General features: G+C 44.8%; 1 protein-coding gene across 1 annotated transcript in view; it reads left to right on the plus strand.

Annotated features, from left to right (window-relative positions):
* esamb (endothelial cell adhesion molecule b) overlaps nt 1-15,524 on the plus strand; it is a 47,437-nt gene extending 31,913 nt beyond the window's left edge. Inside the window, exons 2-7 of the mRNA XM_069712989.1 lie at nt 5,707-5,852; nt 7,395-7,596; nt 8,006-8,161; nt 14,122-14,244; nt 14,339-14,468; nt 14,671-15,524. Of these exons, the coding sequence (XP_069569090.1) occupies nt 5,707-5,852; nt 7,395-7,596; nt 8,006-8,161; nt 14,122-14,244; nt 14,339-14,468; nt 14,671-15,145 (1,232 nt within the window). The 3' untranslated portion in view covers nt 15,146-15,524. The remainder of the gene's footprint in view (nt 1-5,706; nt 5,853-7,394; nt 7,597-8,005; nt 8,162-14,121; nt 14,245-14,338; nt 14,469-14,670) is intronic.
* The last annotated feature ends 1,351 nt before the right edge of the window (nt 15,525-16,875 follow it).

Raw genomic sequence — 16,875 nt, forward strand, 5'->3', positions numbered from 1 at the left:
GTGGCTCTTGTACACGACGTATATTAACAAGTGTGGAGCATCGTAACATTAAAACAAGGACTCCAGACATCCATCATTCACAGACCTGCCTCTCACTGTTTTTATGCAATTCTTACAGCACGCTCGATTGGTCGGTGTGCCGGCAGACAATCGGCGGTGGAAATAAAACCACAGCGCTAATGGGATTTGTTTCAAATCTGAAAAAAGGCGATTTCTCTGAACCAATCGCAGGCAGGCTGGTGCTATGGCGGCTGAAAGGAGGAGGAGGAGGATGATGATGATGATGATGAAGATGTTAATCTCATGCATACATGTCCAGTAGGTGGCTTTACATGATTAGATGGAGGAAGATTTTTGCGTTGACATCTCATAGCATACATCACAGGACTCTGCATTGTTTCATGTGCTGATGATCAAAGTGCTGTCGTGGACTCATACGGCGCCACCATCGGGTTCACATTTATCTATTCCGTGTATTTCTACAAAATTTGGTACCAACTCGGGGACTAATTGTAAAAACTGCTGTTTTGAAGCCTGCGATCTGGCTTTTTGTCCTTCGCCATCTTGTTTTTTTGGAGCCAGAAGGGACCATATTTGGACGATCTGGGGAGGAGTTAGGTCGATCTGCTTGAGAGCCCGAAGACACTATGCCCCGCCCACCTATACAGGAAACCTGACTGCACCACAGGCCTGTCAGTCAACCAGACATGCCCCCAAATATAGCGCTCTGAGATATAGCTCATCGGTGGTAGTGCACTTCTGTACTGGCCTCACTTTTCAGACCAGGAACCTACAACCTTTTTATACATGATCTGACTGAGAACTTGAGAACACTATGCTCTGCCCACTTAACACAGGAAACCTGACTGCACCACAGGCCTGTCAATCAAACCACACACACACCCCAAAACACACCTCTCTTTGAGGCCTAATACCTAATTAATGAGGGGATTATTTCCAGAAGGACCAGACCTCTGATCAGAAGGAGTGAATTTACTTCATGGCACCATGATGACTCGTGGAAAACATTTACTGACTTTGTATTTCATGAGAGAAGTTGGTGCGTTTGATATGGAAATCTATTGGAGCCAGAGGTTTTTGAAGCCCGCCCCCTAGTGGTCGTCAGTGGTACTGCACTTTAAGGCACTTCTGCGTAAACTTCACTTTTCAGACTCGGAGACGATGAACATATTTATACACAGTCTATGGTCATGTAGCGCCATCATTAGGTCCAAATTTACATCTCTCCATTCCTTACATAAAGAAAGGCCAAAAGCTAATGAAATTCCCATCATACCCAATTTATAATTATCAAATGTTAGCTAAATCACACACTCAATTAAGCTGGCCAGCATGACATTGTCAGCATGTTTGAATGCAGCTAAGCAATTCAACAACCCAAGTTCTGTTTCATTTTGATCTACTTGTGTCGCGAGAGCTCAGGATAAGACCCGATAGCAGACACAGAGCGAGATAGTGAGACTCTAATTTAATGTTTTATTGAAAGGGTGAGTTGTAGATGGGCTACGCAGGCAGGGGAAGACCGGGGGGTGGGGGGGGGTAGAGAGAGAGAGAGAGAGAGAGAGACAGAGAGAGAGAGAGAGAGAGAGAGATGGCCAGCAGGGGCAGGCAGAGACAGGGCAGAGTTCTCCTGCTGGGGCTGAGTCCGAAACGGATGAGTAGGAACCAGAGGGAGGACTGTGGGAGCAGCAGGCTTGACGTCGATGACGATCCCCGTGCATTGAAGCAGGACTTACAGGCTGACTGGTGTCCTCCGTGGTTCTCCGCAGGACATCGGGTAAGTCCGAGGCCAGACGAGAGGACGGGTCAGGTAGACCGCGGGCACGCTGACAGGTAGACAAAACTGAGGTCAGAATCAGACGAGGGGGGGGGGGGGATGAAAACCGGTGACACCGGGTGAGTAGACAGAACGGTCTGACAGCGCCGGAGTGCAGGACCAGGGTTGATATACTCCCAGGAGGCGATCAACTCGATTGCCAGCAGCTGCGCAGACCAATCAGGGGCGTAGGGGCGTGGCCGTGGGAGACGTCTGGAGGCAGGAAGTGGAGAAACGGAACAAAACACAATGGCACACCACAACAAACGGGGAATGACAGAACACACGAGGAGAGGACATCGGGATGAACAAAGGTCAGACAGGGATCCTGACAACTTGAAGGTCAGAGTTCAGCTTTGTTGAACTTTGGAAAGCACTGCCCTGTGTTTGGTCTGCATTCACCCACTGACACACACATTCACACAACAACGACTGAGCTGGCATCAGGAGCAACTCGGGGTTCAGTTTCTTACCCAAACACACTTCGGCATGTGGACAGGAGGTCCCAGGGATCAAACCAGCAACCTCGTGATTAGTGGACAACCTGCTTTACCATCTAAGCCACAGCTGTTTGTAAAAGGGAGTTTATTAAACTGCAGCCCGACTCGTACACCGTCATCTGTTTCTGATTTCCCTCCTTAACAAGAAATGCCTGCACTTTACCTTTTAAAAGTTCCTTATAAATATTGATCATTTGTAAAAACGTCATATTTATAATTTTGTCGTCAGTTTCTGCCTTTTTCTTTGATTTTCTGCCATCAAATGCTCCTGAATGCATCCTTAACGCCTCATTTCAAGCCGCTAACACTTCAACAGGCTCAACGGAGATCGCATTGGCACGCATGACGAAACATAAATGTTGCGATCTGCTAATTGTCATTTGGGAGAGAGTGTGCGCCGATGGCGGCGTGGAGTTCGGAGAAACGACCGTGTGTTACATCATATCCATGTCCAGCTGAGCTCTTTTTGCTCACGTGAGGTGGATTGAGCCCAGGATTGTTTGAGGATTAGTCAGCGGGGTTTAGCAGACTCAGAAATTAAGTGAGAGGAGCGCCACAGTGAGGAGGTCACACTGTCCCGGCAGGAATAAGAAACGATTGAGTCACTGCAGCAAAAAAAAAACAACATAAATGTGAAAAACAACGTCTGGCTCACACACACACACACACACACACACACACACACACACACACACACACACACATTTCCCTCCTCTTCTATCCACGCACCCTCGAGCCCATCCCAACACCAACACCACCACCACTACGGTCTAATTCTCCTCTCAGTCTGGAAAAGGAAGAAGGTGATGCCGAGCTGCCCGAACAGATGTGGACATCTCAGCTGGCGCTCTGTGGATCACAACACCCCCCCCCCCCCTGCCCTCCTCCCTCTCTCCTCTCTCTCTCTCTCTCTCTCTCTCTCTCTCCTCCTCCTCCTCTCTCTCCTCCTCTCTCTCCTCTCCACCTCCTGATCCTCTCCGTCCATCCATGCGCGCACATGAGGGACACTTTCCTCAGCTTTGTTGAAGGATTTAGTGGCAGCACAAGTTTCGTTTTTTTTTCAGTCCTTGCTGTAGTTTTTTTTTTTTTTTTTTTTTTTTTTTGAGTCGAGCTTCAAACTGGAGACACAGACGGACTCCAGCTGCTGGGATCAGCTGATCCAGCTGCAGCTGTCCGGTTCAGGTGACTGGGCTCCCTGTGAGTTGGACGTCCTTTCTTCTTTTTTCACTTCTCATCGTCCTTCCTCTCATCATCAGTTGTGACCGCATCATCTCGGCTGTCGTTGTTTCTCTTCATCAGCTCTCTGCTTGTTTTTTGTGTGAAAATGAAGCCTTTTCTCAACAGTGTTTCTTTGATTTATGCGCATTTGTTTGGGCTACAATTTCTTCCCTAGTGAGCCAACAGTGGACACAGTGAGACCGGGGTATCTCAGCTGCTTTGTAGTTTGTTGACATGTGCGAGAATGCGACTGAATTCCTTTGAGATTAGCTTTTCATTTATCTTTTTACTTCTTAGAAACTTTGTTCTTGTTTGCTGGGATTTTTCCAGGATGAAGTTGTTTTTCAAACCTTATTTTTTTTATACAGAAGAGTGCGACATGATGAAAGAGCAGTCAGCTTGAAGTGTGAAGTCGTAATTGGAGAGTCAGCCGGTGCTTATTGTGGAACTTTAACGAGATGTCGGCTCGGTGTCCGAAACGGGATCCTAGGTTTAGACGGAGCAGCATTATCCACTGATAATTAATTAATTCAGAACCACTTTTACAATCAAAATAGAAGACACGTCATGTTCTCTAGCTTCGTTTGGACGTTAAAACAAAAATATGAAAGGGTTTTGTTCAGGAAGACTTTGTTTAAAGGTAATTAAGGGACGGTCTCTTTTTTTGTGGTTTTCTTTTCATCTACAAACTGTGAGAGGACTCAGTTGACTTGAGCTTGATAAATAAATGCCTGAGCGGATCATCTTGTCCGACCATCTTCCCTCCAGTCCAGCAGTTCACCAATATTACAGTAAAAGTACCTCCATGTCTCTGCTCTCTACAATATTAATTTTGTTTACACTCGCTGCCTGTTTCACTTAAAACATTTTATTGTTTGTGTACAAGAGCTTAAATGGAGCATTCCCGGCTTATCCGTCTGATCTCTGGCACTGGACCGCCAGCTTTTAAAAGCTCCTGGATCCGGATCGGCTCCGAAGGGCCGACCGGGCCTTTTCAGTTCAGTCACTGCTCTGAAACTTTGAAACGGGCTCCAACTCGAGATCAGACAGTCAACTTCACAGCCGGTGTTCAAATCTCCACTGAAAACATGTTTATTCCAAAGTGAGTTTAAAGATTGGGCTCAATTTAATTGTTTTTATTCATAATTCATTTCAGTATTGATTACTGGTCGTTCATATCCCTGTGTTATTTAGCCTAAAATCATTCTTAATTTCTGATTTTTTAAAAAAAATTTTTTTATTGTTTTATTGCTCAGTTTGTTTTTAATCTCTTAATTGTTTTACATCTGATTTGTTGTGATTCTTTCTGATGGAGGTCGAGAAAATAAACTTGACTCCATAATGTAATGTGATTGCGTGATTAACTTGCCTTTATTTTGGTTCTTGAGTGCACAGAAGCCAAAAGGACACACACACGTTCAGATGTTAAAGGAAAGGCAGTGAGGATTTCTTTGATTATAAAGCAGCTGATACTTTGGCAGCCCAATCACAGAATCTGTACGAAATATTTTGGAGTTATTGTTTTTCACAATTTTCTGAATTTTCCTGCCTTTTCACGTCATGCTATTTTGTCCTGAGCCCGTCAGAGTCGACTCCCATGTGAATAATTTTGTTTAAAGTGTGTAAAAAGACAGATTTGATGCAGAAATAGGAAAATAAATCATGAAACAAGAGCTGAAACTATTACCCGATGAGCTAATTGTCAACGGACAGAAGAAAAAAAAAAATCGCCAGCATCTATTGATTTTTAAAGTTATTCCTCAAGAAAAATACCAAATATTTGCTCGTTTCAGCGCCTCACATGTGCAGACCTGCTGCTTTATGTTAGTCAGATGAAACAAAGGTGTTTAAAGATGTCTTCTTTTACTGTTTTTTGATGTCTTAAACAGGAAATTAATCAGCAGTTTTATGATTATTATTTGCAAAATTCACAGATTTAATCCAGCCTTTGGAATTAACTGAAATAAAACTAGCTGTAACTTTAATATGATGGCAGAAAGATTTTGGCAAAAACCGTAAAAGTTCATTTAACTTTTTTCCGTAGTGGTCTCTGGCAGCTGCTGCTTCATAAATACAAAAATGTGACATGCAGAACTAAACTCACACAAGCCTGCTTTGTTGTCATCGTCGTCGTTGTTGTTGTTGCTCCAGGTGACACAGAGAAGGTGGAGATCCCCAGAAAAGAGATGGAGGTGGTGAAGGGCCAGATGGCGATGCTGCACGCCTGGTACAGCCCCAGCTCGGACATCTCCAAAAACGCCGTCATCTGGCACTTCTCGGGGAACGAGTCCAAGCAGGTGAGAAGGTCGAAGGTCAAACGGAGTGTAATGATGTTGATGATGATGATGATTGGCTGTTGACTGCGCTGTCACCTCTGTTGGAGCCCAGAAAAGAGATCCTCTATAACGGGATTACAGCGAAGGAGTGTGTTTGTTGATCCTATCACGACTGTAGCGGACGACTCGCATCGTATACAAAAGCACCGCAGCTCAAACTCAACTATATACTTCATTCATTTAAATTAGTTTCATTTAAATCTCCCTTTTTACGTGCTGTACTCGTCTTTTTGTGTTGCATGACATGTCATATCTAGACAAACTCGTCTAAGGTGCGAGATGTTGGCCTGCACACATTAGGATTACAGCGAACGCCGCCGCCGTCTGATTCACCGACTGGCGGAGGGACGTTATTAACGGCAGGAGGTCACTAATTACATTTTATCTCCACGTTTAGCCGCACCTCCTGCGTATAGCACGGACCGTCAATCAAAGCCAACACATCCGCACGTGTGTGTGTCCGCGTGTTTGCCTGATTAATATAATCTAAACAGTTTCAGTGTCCGACGCCCTTGAGTTCGTCTCAAGCAGAAAATCAGCCTAAAAAGTCCACGTCCACCATCTGTACATGTCAGGATTATCTTTATGAAGGACGTTGTTTCCTGAGTTTAATCTGCACATCTTCGTATGGACGCAGCAAATAAAATTCATTCCAGTGGAAACATACATGAACCTAAATGTTAGTGGGATTAGTTGGAATTAACAGTGCAGTGCTCCTTTACACAGGGTTCCCACGTGTCAGTGAATGTCATGGAATATCAGGGAATTTAAAAAAAAAAAAAAAACTCTTTTCCAGACCGGGAAAATCAGGGGATTTGATTGTTTATTTTGGGCCAAATCCTGAAATATCAGGGAATTTTGTTCCCATGTTTAAAATTCAGTTGCCATTTGTCAGAATACAATATTCTCCACGTTGTCTTTCTTTTTTTTTAATCGCGTTATTTCCCGTGTTTCCCTGATTGGTTTTTATTCCCTTTCAGTTCATCAAGTTGCAGCACTTCAGTAAAGATGTGTTTTCTCGTAGCTGCTTAGGAAGGCAAACATGCAGGAAAATGTAGACTTTAAAAACTTTGGCTACAAAACGATGACTTCGAAGACTGAGTGATTAAAAACAGATAGCAGAAAAGCTGAATGTTAAGTTTGTAAAACTTCTATAGATCTATTAAATATGGCAGAGGGAGCCCTTCGTAGGCACGACAACGGCGAGAAGCATGACGGGCTTCTTATCCTTCCTGTTTGAAACGATTTTTTTTTTTTTTTGCACAAGGCTCGGCGTGTTTATGAGGCTGCACAGGCCAAGTTGCGTGTGATCATAGTTGTGCAGAAGGTTTAAGCAGTGAAACGTTTTGAACTGCAAATTGATGGGATTAAAATATTGTGTCTGTTTCGCATCTGCTCGGCACCACAGCGGCTATTATTTTTTCCATCCGTAATAGGTCGCTGAGTTTCAGGTTTCAGGGAACCCTGTACGCAGCTGTGAGGTGTTTCCGTCTCTCCGCGCAGGTGATAAACTTCAGCTCAGGCGAGGTCGGCCACGGCCAGAACGAGTTCACCAAGAGGGCGGGCTTCAGCGCGGCCATGCCCTCAGCCAACCTCTCCATCTACATCAACAGCACCCAGGAGTCTGACTCCGGCCGCTACATCTGCAACGTCATCGTAGCCGGAGGTCCTGGCATTTCCGGAGAGGTGCGCCTTAATGTCAAAGGTAACCGTCCGCCACATCAGAGGAATTTCAAAGGTTAGATTTTAATCAGCGCGCTCTGCCGCGCAGCTCGCGCGTTTTCCTCGGATGTGAAAAAGTCTGGCAGAGTAAAATGCCGAGCATATTTTGAAGGATTTCAGACTCGAAGCAGTCTGTTGAAGATCATATATTTATGTCAGAAAGCTCTTTTCAAATAAAACTCATCTGCTGCTTAGGGATTCGCTGGGCTTTGATTTCATTATGTCATCCTCTAGCAGCAGATGGAAACTGGTTTTTATCCAATACGACCGCTGCAACGAGAAAACTCCGCAGTGGATTAAAACAACGAACTAGTTCAGTAAAGGAGTCGTAAATCGTGCATTCTTATCCCGACATGCGTTAACTTAATAATGTCTCCTGCCCCTCCGCGCAGTCCCTCCGTCCCCCCCGGTGTGCACCATGACGGGGAACCCGGTGGTGAATGGCAACGTGACGCTGAGCTGCAAGTCCAGCCACGGAAAACCCGTCCCGCAGTACAAGTGGACCAAAGCTGCACCCATGTCCGAGGTCTTCTTCTCCCCAATGCAGAGTGAGTATTCTCCGAGCACATGACCGGGATGTCAGATGTCCGGAAAGTCTCGGCAAAGTCCCTTTAAAAAAAAAAAAAAAGCGTGATTAGCAATCGTGTTTAAAGAGATGCTCTTTCCGAAAACTGATAATCTGATTCCTTTCAATTAATGGTCGATATGGCTCTAAAAAAAAAAAAAAAAAATCTCACAGTAGGTGAGGGTATTTCTGCGATGCTAATATTCTTAACATCACAAACTACTAAAAAGACAAATTTGAAAAACACATATAAAATGAAATCATTATTTATATGCAGTGTTTTACCTTTAACTTTGTGGAAGACTTAGTTTCACATATTTGTTGGGAGTCTTGAGGATCCTCACCCAGCAAAACACTAAGTTCTGACCATTGTTTTTTTTGTTTTTTTTTACCATATTTGTGTAAACAACCTCCGAAAAGCCTAAAGGCACAAGTTGCGCAAGGAGTCCTCCGGGGAACAAATGCGATCATCAGATCTGGGACAAGTCATTTAGTTAATTTGATGCTCTCCACCGTGATTTGTCTTTGGTGCTGCGTCTGAGCCTTACGACGGCGGAGAAAATCCTGTGTCGGCTTAAACTTCCCATATTCCCTATGAACTAACACATTACTGTGATTTCTTCTGCATCGGATCTTTTGCAACCAAACCGCCTTAACACCACTGACGTCGCTCCTCTTCCGGGCAGTAACTCCTCGTCCAGGCAGGTCGGAAATGTCGGAGCAGGAAACGGTCCCGGTGTTACAGACCTTAAAAGCGCCTTCAGTCCGTTTGGACGAGCCAGTTTCAGCATCCCGTTGTTGTTGTTCCTGCTGCTCGCTGGGACCGCTGGTGGAGCTGAGCCATCGTTAACAAACGTTAGTTTCACCCGCGCTTTAATGACGAGTCAAAATGTCTGTCTGTCGGGACGGAGGCAGAAATCCCAAAAGTAAAAATTCAAAAGCAGGAAAAAAACTGAAGTGGATGTGATTTATTTTTTAAAACCAGAAGACCTTATTCACATTCCTTTACCACAAAGAGATATCACAACTTTTAACGTTACTTTTACACCTTCTGTTTGATTTTCTGGCATAAAATCTCTATATATGGTTCTCTCGCTGTCCAGATATAAGAATCCAGATGAAGGGAGTTGATAAAGGGTCTCGATAACTTTATTTAGTGGTCAAAAAGCATTTTTAGGGGCTGAATGAAGCTGAACTAACCACAGCTAAAAGAAGCGATACAAACTTCTTCGCAGCGTTTTTGATCTTAAAGAAAATATTTAATCTGTATATCTTTCAGTTTGAATCCCACTGAAAATCTCTGGTTCCTGTGCTGCCTCTTCTTTCTTTAAGGACCGCCAAAGAATAGGAGGAGCGTATTAAAATACTAAAACAGAGACATCCGAAACTACAAAAAACGCTTATTGCAAATCATAAAGGTGAAATTAGTATCAAATATTGACTTTTGGTGGTCGAATAATTGAGGAAAAATCTCTTTACAATAAGCTTTACCTTAAAAATCAATCTTGTACTTTAGCCGATATGTTTTCATTACATTTTATCCACGACACTGGAAGGTCCTGCAGAATAAGGCTGTTAAATGATTTCAATTGCAGCAGTAAATGTCCCAAATGTACCTCAGAGGAAGATCCTCGATCCTGCTGCAACAAGCAGCATGAAATCCTCTTTGCAGAGTGAGACGCACAGCGTCATCCTCTCGTGCTGCTGCCGCTACAATAGAGAGGGGGAGAAATAAAAAAAAATAAAAAAAAACTTTTATTGAATTATCTTTTTCAGGGTTTGTTTCAAATGATGCTACAGAGAAAACACCATCTGTTTCTGAGCAACCAGACTCAGGCTGATTGATTGAGTATTGACTTAACTGCTTTGATCTCTGTCCCTCATCTCTTTACGGCGAAAGAAAAAAAAAAAATACCCCAGACTCATTATATGAAAACTACTCCCTTTGATTGTGCCCTGACCCGGCGCTGAGTGCCGACGTACGCACACTCGCGCCCGCATCACATGCCTTCGACACTCGAGTCCGAGCCCCCCACCCCCGATCCCCTCCCAACCCCGCCCCACCATCTTTTTTTTATTTATTTTTTTTAATTTGTATCTGCGCTGTATGCTTACTTTGACACTTGAACTTTACTCTGCCATCACTGCTTATCTTTTTCAGAAATCTCTCTTGTGTCTTGTGTTTTCTCACTCTGCTGATCCTCTCGCATCACTCCTCATTCCCTGCTGACCCTTGGTGCCTAATCTAACAAGCCCCATGTCATTACTTGATCAACCCCTCTAAGAGGCATAAGTTGGATTTGGGACTGCGAATGCTGCACATTTAGGGCTCTTACAACCTCCTCCTCCTCCTCCTCCTCCTCCCCACCAGTTTGTACCACTCCTTCCCTACCGCTCCTTCATTCTCACTCTCTCTTTCTGCCATCTTTCCTCCTGCCAAAAAAAAAAACCACAGAGTGGAGAACCTGCCCCCAGCCCTTGCTTGTCTTTGGGTTCATTGGTAAGGGTGTTCACTCATACATTTCCCACTTAACTTCCCCCATCCCACTCCTTCACCTGCAGACCGTGACATCACGAGTAATCACGTTTTCTGGAGCCAACATGGCAATCCATGAGCCGTAGAAAAGTTTTAAAGGAAAAACATCAACCCAATTTATGAGAATGCTTATAGGATTATGTTTTTTCAGGATGCCATCGAAAATACACATTAGCAGATCGGTGCCAAGGTGGAAGATAATCCCACTCAACTTTATAAATTCACACTCTCCTTGAACTTTTATAGACTAAATCTGGAGTTAATCTTAAATTTAACCACATGGGAAAATGACCAGATGTAATATTGTAATATTTTCCCGTGTATATCCATATGTTGGATTTTCAGACTTGTTGTTTTTGTAATAAAGGGTTGAATTTGTCCTTTAAATCTCCCCAATATGTGCGTTGTGTTAGATTTAGCTAATGCTTACATTCCTCTTTTCACCGTGTGCTGTATTTATTATAGCTTTTTTTTTAGTTAAGAATATTTTTTTTTACACGTGTTAGTGTTTACCAAAAACAAACATAACAGAGTCCGTGACAGAGCTAAATATTATTTTGACCCAACTACTTAAATTTGAGGATTAGCTTTTTTTGACATAATTATAAGCTAAATATATTTGTGTTGCGGCTAGTTGTTTGGACAAAACAAGTGTTTTGAAGGCATCAGTCGGTGTCATTATTACAGCCTACAATATAAAACTGAGAATGTCACATAAATATAGAAAAATAATGAATAAATAAATAAATCAGCCTGTTTTCGGTGAGTTTCTTAAATTCCACTGGAGTGTTTGGTATAACTGTAGTGACTGAAATAAACCCCTTAGCCCTGTGAGACTGCGCTAGCGTTAATATAAAACGTACAGTAAGTACTAGCTTTCTGATATTCTTTATGTGAGTTGATGTTAACCCTGAAGGACAAGTGTGTCGGATTTAGTGGCATCTAGCAGTGAGGTTAATTAAATAAGAATGAAAACACAAATATTCTTATAGTTTCAGGCGATCGTACACAAATGAAAACATAATTATGGATAATATATTCCGTTTCTGTCAACGGATCCCTCTAAATCCTTCACACTGGTTCTTTCATTGTGAAAGCCTGATCCCGTTTGGGAGTGATCGTCCCATGTGTCATGTGAGGTAGCTAACTATCCCGGGAGCTGCATACAGGAAATCTGCTGATTTATATTAATCGCATGTGTCAAGGTTTTGACAAATGCTGCTCACTGACCTTGCAGTGATGGCAGCGTAATGTGAGCGAGGCTCCCGTCTTGATATGGGAGGCAGCAGATAGATCCGCCTGCTTGAACCCGCTCCAAGCTCCGAGTCAGCTGACGCGCTGCTAATCTGTCACAATTGGGTTTCGGTCCTTCACAGCTGGTTTCCAAGCCAGCCGATTAAATAATCAAGAGAGGGGCAAGGTGCATACGACACTCATCTGCAGCTCTTGTTTATTTTGATTTCGTAGACAGGATTTGGATAATCCGGTAGAACTTTTAACAACAAAATTTAGGTGTCATCTATTTGTTCTTTGGGTGTTTAATGATTTTATTGTATAACGTTTTTGTTTTTGTTTTTTTGTACTTGACACCAGCAGAGGCAGGTTTACATTTCAACAGCAGATTGGACGAGTTCTTGTTTTAATTAATAGCCAAAGAAGAGATTTACTGTATTTTTTTAATATTTTTTTTTTTAATAACTGTACACATCTCCCTTTTGTTGGTGCAGACAAAACACAAAGCTCAGTCAAAGATTGCAGACAATCACAGTGGAGGATTTTCTGATCTCTTACATCAATATGCCGCTTTCTAGCACGATGTGACCTTCGACTTTTCATCTGGTATGATTCGGATGAGTCCCTTGGTATCATTACTTTTCTCTCTTTGTGGGCTTGACACTCGAATGACACATTCAAGAGTTTGATTCCCCCAACACAGACAAACGCCCCAGGGTTGTTTTCTTATTCCAGCTACGAAAGCAAAAACACATCGGACGAAGACACGCTGCGATGTGACGTCTCAGATTGGATTCCAGAGGATTTGTTGAAATAAGTCCCTCATGAAGCTTGTTTATTTTCCTACAGCCTCTGTTCGAAACTGCATTTTCGAAGCCAGATGTGCTAAGAGGAACAGATTGTGAGACAGATGGATACACACACACACACACACACACACACGCACACACACACACACGCGCTGCTGTGTCAAGACCGCAGTGTGAGAAAATATTAAAACAAAAATTGTTGACCAGCGTCATTACATTCCAACGCTGCAGAATGATGTGCGGAGCCGTCTGCTGAGGGATTGCATCGATGTCAAAATACATCCAGTAGCTGGTGGAAATGGGCCAATACTGGATTATATTCTGGATTAAGGAGAATCAGATACTAATGAATGAACACTGCGATGATATGTTGCAGATGATGGTATGGCGTACATAAAGAGCAAAAATTTGAAATTACTCTATTTATTTGTTGCTTTTTTTTTTTTTTTCTTTTATTCCACCAGTCACTAGGCTGAGCTTGTTTTAACAATCACACCAAAACACCAAAATAATGCAGAATTCAAGTGTAAAACAGCAACAACAACAACCAAAAAACGGACAAAACCTGGCAAAGCTGCAGCAGAAATAGAAAAGCTAATATTTCTACTTCTCCCCGAAGCTCTGAGGTCAAAACCTGAAATAATGACCTGTAAGGTATTTTATTTTGAAAAATATCTAAACTTCCGGTAAGCAGCAACCAACAGTGACGTCACCCGTTGGTTTGTGAACGGCCGTTACGCAGCCTTGAGTTCGGATTTTGGCCGGGGCGCCATCTTGCTGGTTCGGAGCGGTTTGGAGCAGGAAGTGACCATATTTGGACGAGCTCGGGGGGGGGGGGGGGGGAGCGGTGGATCTGACTGACCTGATTGGAAACCCGACGATACTACGTCCCGCCCACAGATAGCCGTAACCTGACTGAACCACAGGCCTGTCAATCAAAGAGACACGCCCCCAAAAACACAGCTTTTTGAAGCTTACTTTATATTTAATGACGAGAAAATGTCACCTACAATTTCATGAGAAGTTGAACGGGAGTCTATGGCGCCGGAGCCTTTTTTTTTTTTTGGAGACGACCTCTAGTGGGCACCCGGTGGTATCGCAGCTTAAGGCTCTTCTGCAGCGGCCTCATAATTCAGACCCGGAGGCCAAGAAAACACTTTTACAGACAGTCTGCGGTTTCCAAACAGTCTATCGCAATATCGTCTTTGTGCAGCAAGTTTGTGACAAAATAGTTCCCGAGCATGTCATTTTGTGCCGTAATATTTCTGTTTCTGTTGCTCCCCCGCCTTGTTGTACTCACAACAGATCCTCTGCAGCGAAACGTACCATCCATGAAACGTGCGTTGCTGTGTGTTTGTTTTGCAGACGAGAGGCAGGGCACGCTGAGGCTGAGCAACCTCACTAAGAGCATGTCGGGGAAGTACATCTGCCGAGCCATCAACACCGCCGGCTCCGAAAGCTGCTCCATTAACCTGGAGGTCATCACCTGTACGTACGCGGCGGAAGCAGTTTTTCACTCCGCGCCGCGCCCCGGGGGAGCGTAAACACTCACATGCTGTCCGTCCGTTGTTGTGTTTCCCAGCTTCCAACGCGGGCTTGATCGCAGCGGCGACGCTGGGGTCCGTCGTGGGGCTGGTGGCCGTGGCGCTCTTCCTCATATTCGTACTGAAGAGGAGACGGGACACGGAGGAGGAGATGGCCAATGAGATCAAGTGAGAGCGCCGCGTTCGCTTTATTAGGCACACCCGTCCATTTCAAGCAATTTTATTTTTCTACATTTATCAAAGTCGATCTGCTTCTCATGCGGGATCGCGTACATCGGACGGAAAATTTGAGGGCAAAACGTGTCGCGTGTTCCTCCTCTGTACCACCTCTGTTGAGCTTTGACCCCGTTTCCCCGTCTCTCCGCCGCAGGGAGGACGCCCAGGCGCCGAAGCGAGTGTCGTGGGCGAAGAGCAACACGGGCTCCGACGTCGTGTCCAAGAACGGCACCCTGTCCTCCATCGCCACCAGCCCTCGACCGCGAGACCCCCACCAGCCCAACTTCCACTACCCGTACTCCCCCGCGTCCACGTCGGACACGGGCTCCGTCATCAACGCCTACCAGCTGCGACCGGGAGAAGCCGCCGCCTTGCAGGGACTTCCCGGTTACAACATCGGAGGCACTCCTTCGCGTAAACACAAGCGGCCCCCCAGCACGAACGGGGCCCCCCCGCAGGTCCTCAGGAGCCCCGTCGTCGTCGTCGTCCCCAAACGGACCGAAGGGGCTCAGCCTCAGGTGCCGCCTCCGTTCTCCGTGTCCCCGCAAGCCAGCTCCTCCAACCTGACACGCATGGGAGCTGTCGCCGTCATGGTGCCTGCTCACAACCAGGCCGGCTCGCTGGTGTAGCCGGCGGGGCGTCCCCCCCCCCCCCCTCCCGACGGGACACTGAGGACCGAGAGGGAGCGTGCCTTCAAGTGGAAAGCACCCTCTCCGCGAAGACCTGAGAGGTTGCGAGAGACCCAAAACGTCTTGCGGGCGGTTTTCGTTTGCACAAACTCTCCCTTCGGTATGTTCGTGAAATCGACTCAGCGCAGCGTTCTCCGTTTCAGTTTCTTTTCTTTTTTTTTAACGCAGCGTCCAGGCTCACCGAAGACGGATATATTTTTTATTTACATGCTTAGAAAGAGATCTTCAAACTAGGATCCAACTGTGTTATGAATTTTTTTTTTTTTTTTAGGCAGCGGCCTGTCTGGATATTGTAAACCATAACGACCGCTTGGGTTTACCGTTGAAATGTTTCGTCTACATTTTGAAAGACGTGAAGGACCTGATTATAAACAGATTTGGATGATTTCCTTTCTATTTCACGTCGCCCGGCTGCACGGGTCGCTTTTCTCAGGCCAACTGCACTCGTTCAGAGCGAAAAACCCACGATTCAGGTAGTTCAAACTGTTTCAAATCTCACTTTTCTTTGACCCACGTTTTACTTTGTGTTCACTTTCGGGTTTGTTTCTTGAACCTGCTGTAACGGTGTCAGTACAGTTTCATGATGTCTGCTGAGAGTACATACTTTGTGAGTATTTTGCCTGTTATGGTAGCTGGAATGTAACCAAAATAGTGAAGTTGACGGGGTTTTTTTTTGTTTTGTTTGCGGCACCGTTTGTTCAGGAGTTTGGTCAAGAAAACAGTGCGGCAGATTTACCCCGATATTTCATCAACATGTCTGCTTTGTTTTCTTGTTGTTACGCCGAACTCCGGAAATAACGTGGCGGCGAGTATATCGATGTCAAAAGGCTAAAATCTAGCGCTTTTAAAAGGAGTTCTTATTGTTGACAGCTTTTTAAATAAAGTGTTCTGGAGTTGTGATTCGTGGTGTCGTTGACGCAAGAGCTGCCGACGAACTTCACCAAATCCCGAAGCCCGGAAAAGACGACCGGACCGCCGTGCGCTTGCCGTTCGAGTTGTTGCCGACGGCAACCGGAAGCCACCAGGGGCCAACAATTTAGCAAGCTGACGGGCGGGTAACGTTAACGCAGGAAATGCGGCACAGGGGGAAAAGATGAGGCCGTCGGGAAGACCAACGTTTTCCTCCGGACGTAGGATGTTGTCCAAGTTATGAAGGCAAAACTCCGCACGACTGAAAGTTACAATATATTCGGATTCCTTTTGGGAGAGCTGAGATCATTTATTTGGGAGTGTTTTCTGCCAACCCACAACACGCAGTCATCTCGCAAGGACACACACACACAAAAAAGGGCGAAACACCAAAACACCGGATGTAAATAAGATCTGGAAGGCCCCATACGCAGAGACGGCATGATACGCTGGAGGAAGAAGAAAAAATTACAAAGGCGTGAAACCCGTTGCGAAGAAGGAACAACCTTTTCTGCATTAAAGGCTTCACAGGAGTCACGTTTTATAGATGGGAAAGAAAAAAAAAAGCATATATTTAGATTCTTCCCACTACTGCAGGTTTAGCTTGAGGAAATACTGGTGCAGTAACGGAAATAAAAATGTTTCTCTGTCCTGCCGTCACCATGATATAAGGTCTCGTACTCGGCGTTACGAGACTCGTCGTCAGTGTTCATAAACTGCATAATAATCTTGAAGAGCGAAGAGCTTTGTCTACTTTTTGT

The sequence above is a fragment of the Brachyistius frenatus genome, unplaced genomic scaffold, assembly GCF_029030835.1.
Source record: "Brachyistius frenatus isolate BFR_SWC_R1_liver_20210118 unplaced genomic scaffold, ASM2903083v1 Contig_114, whole genome shotgun sequence".
Classification (NCBI taxonomy): domain Eukaryota; kingdom Metazoa; phylum Chordata; class Actinopteri; family Embiotocidae; genus Brachyistius; species Brachyistius frenatus.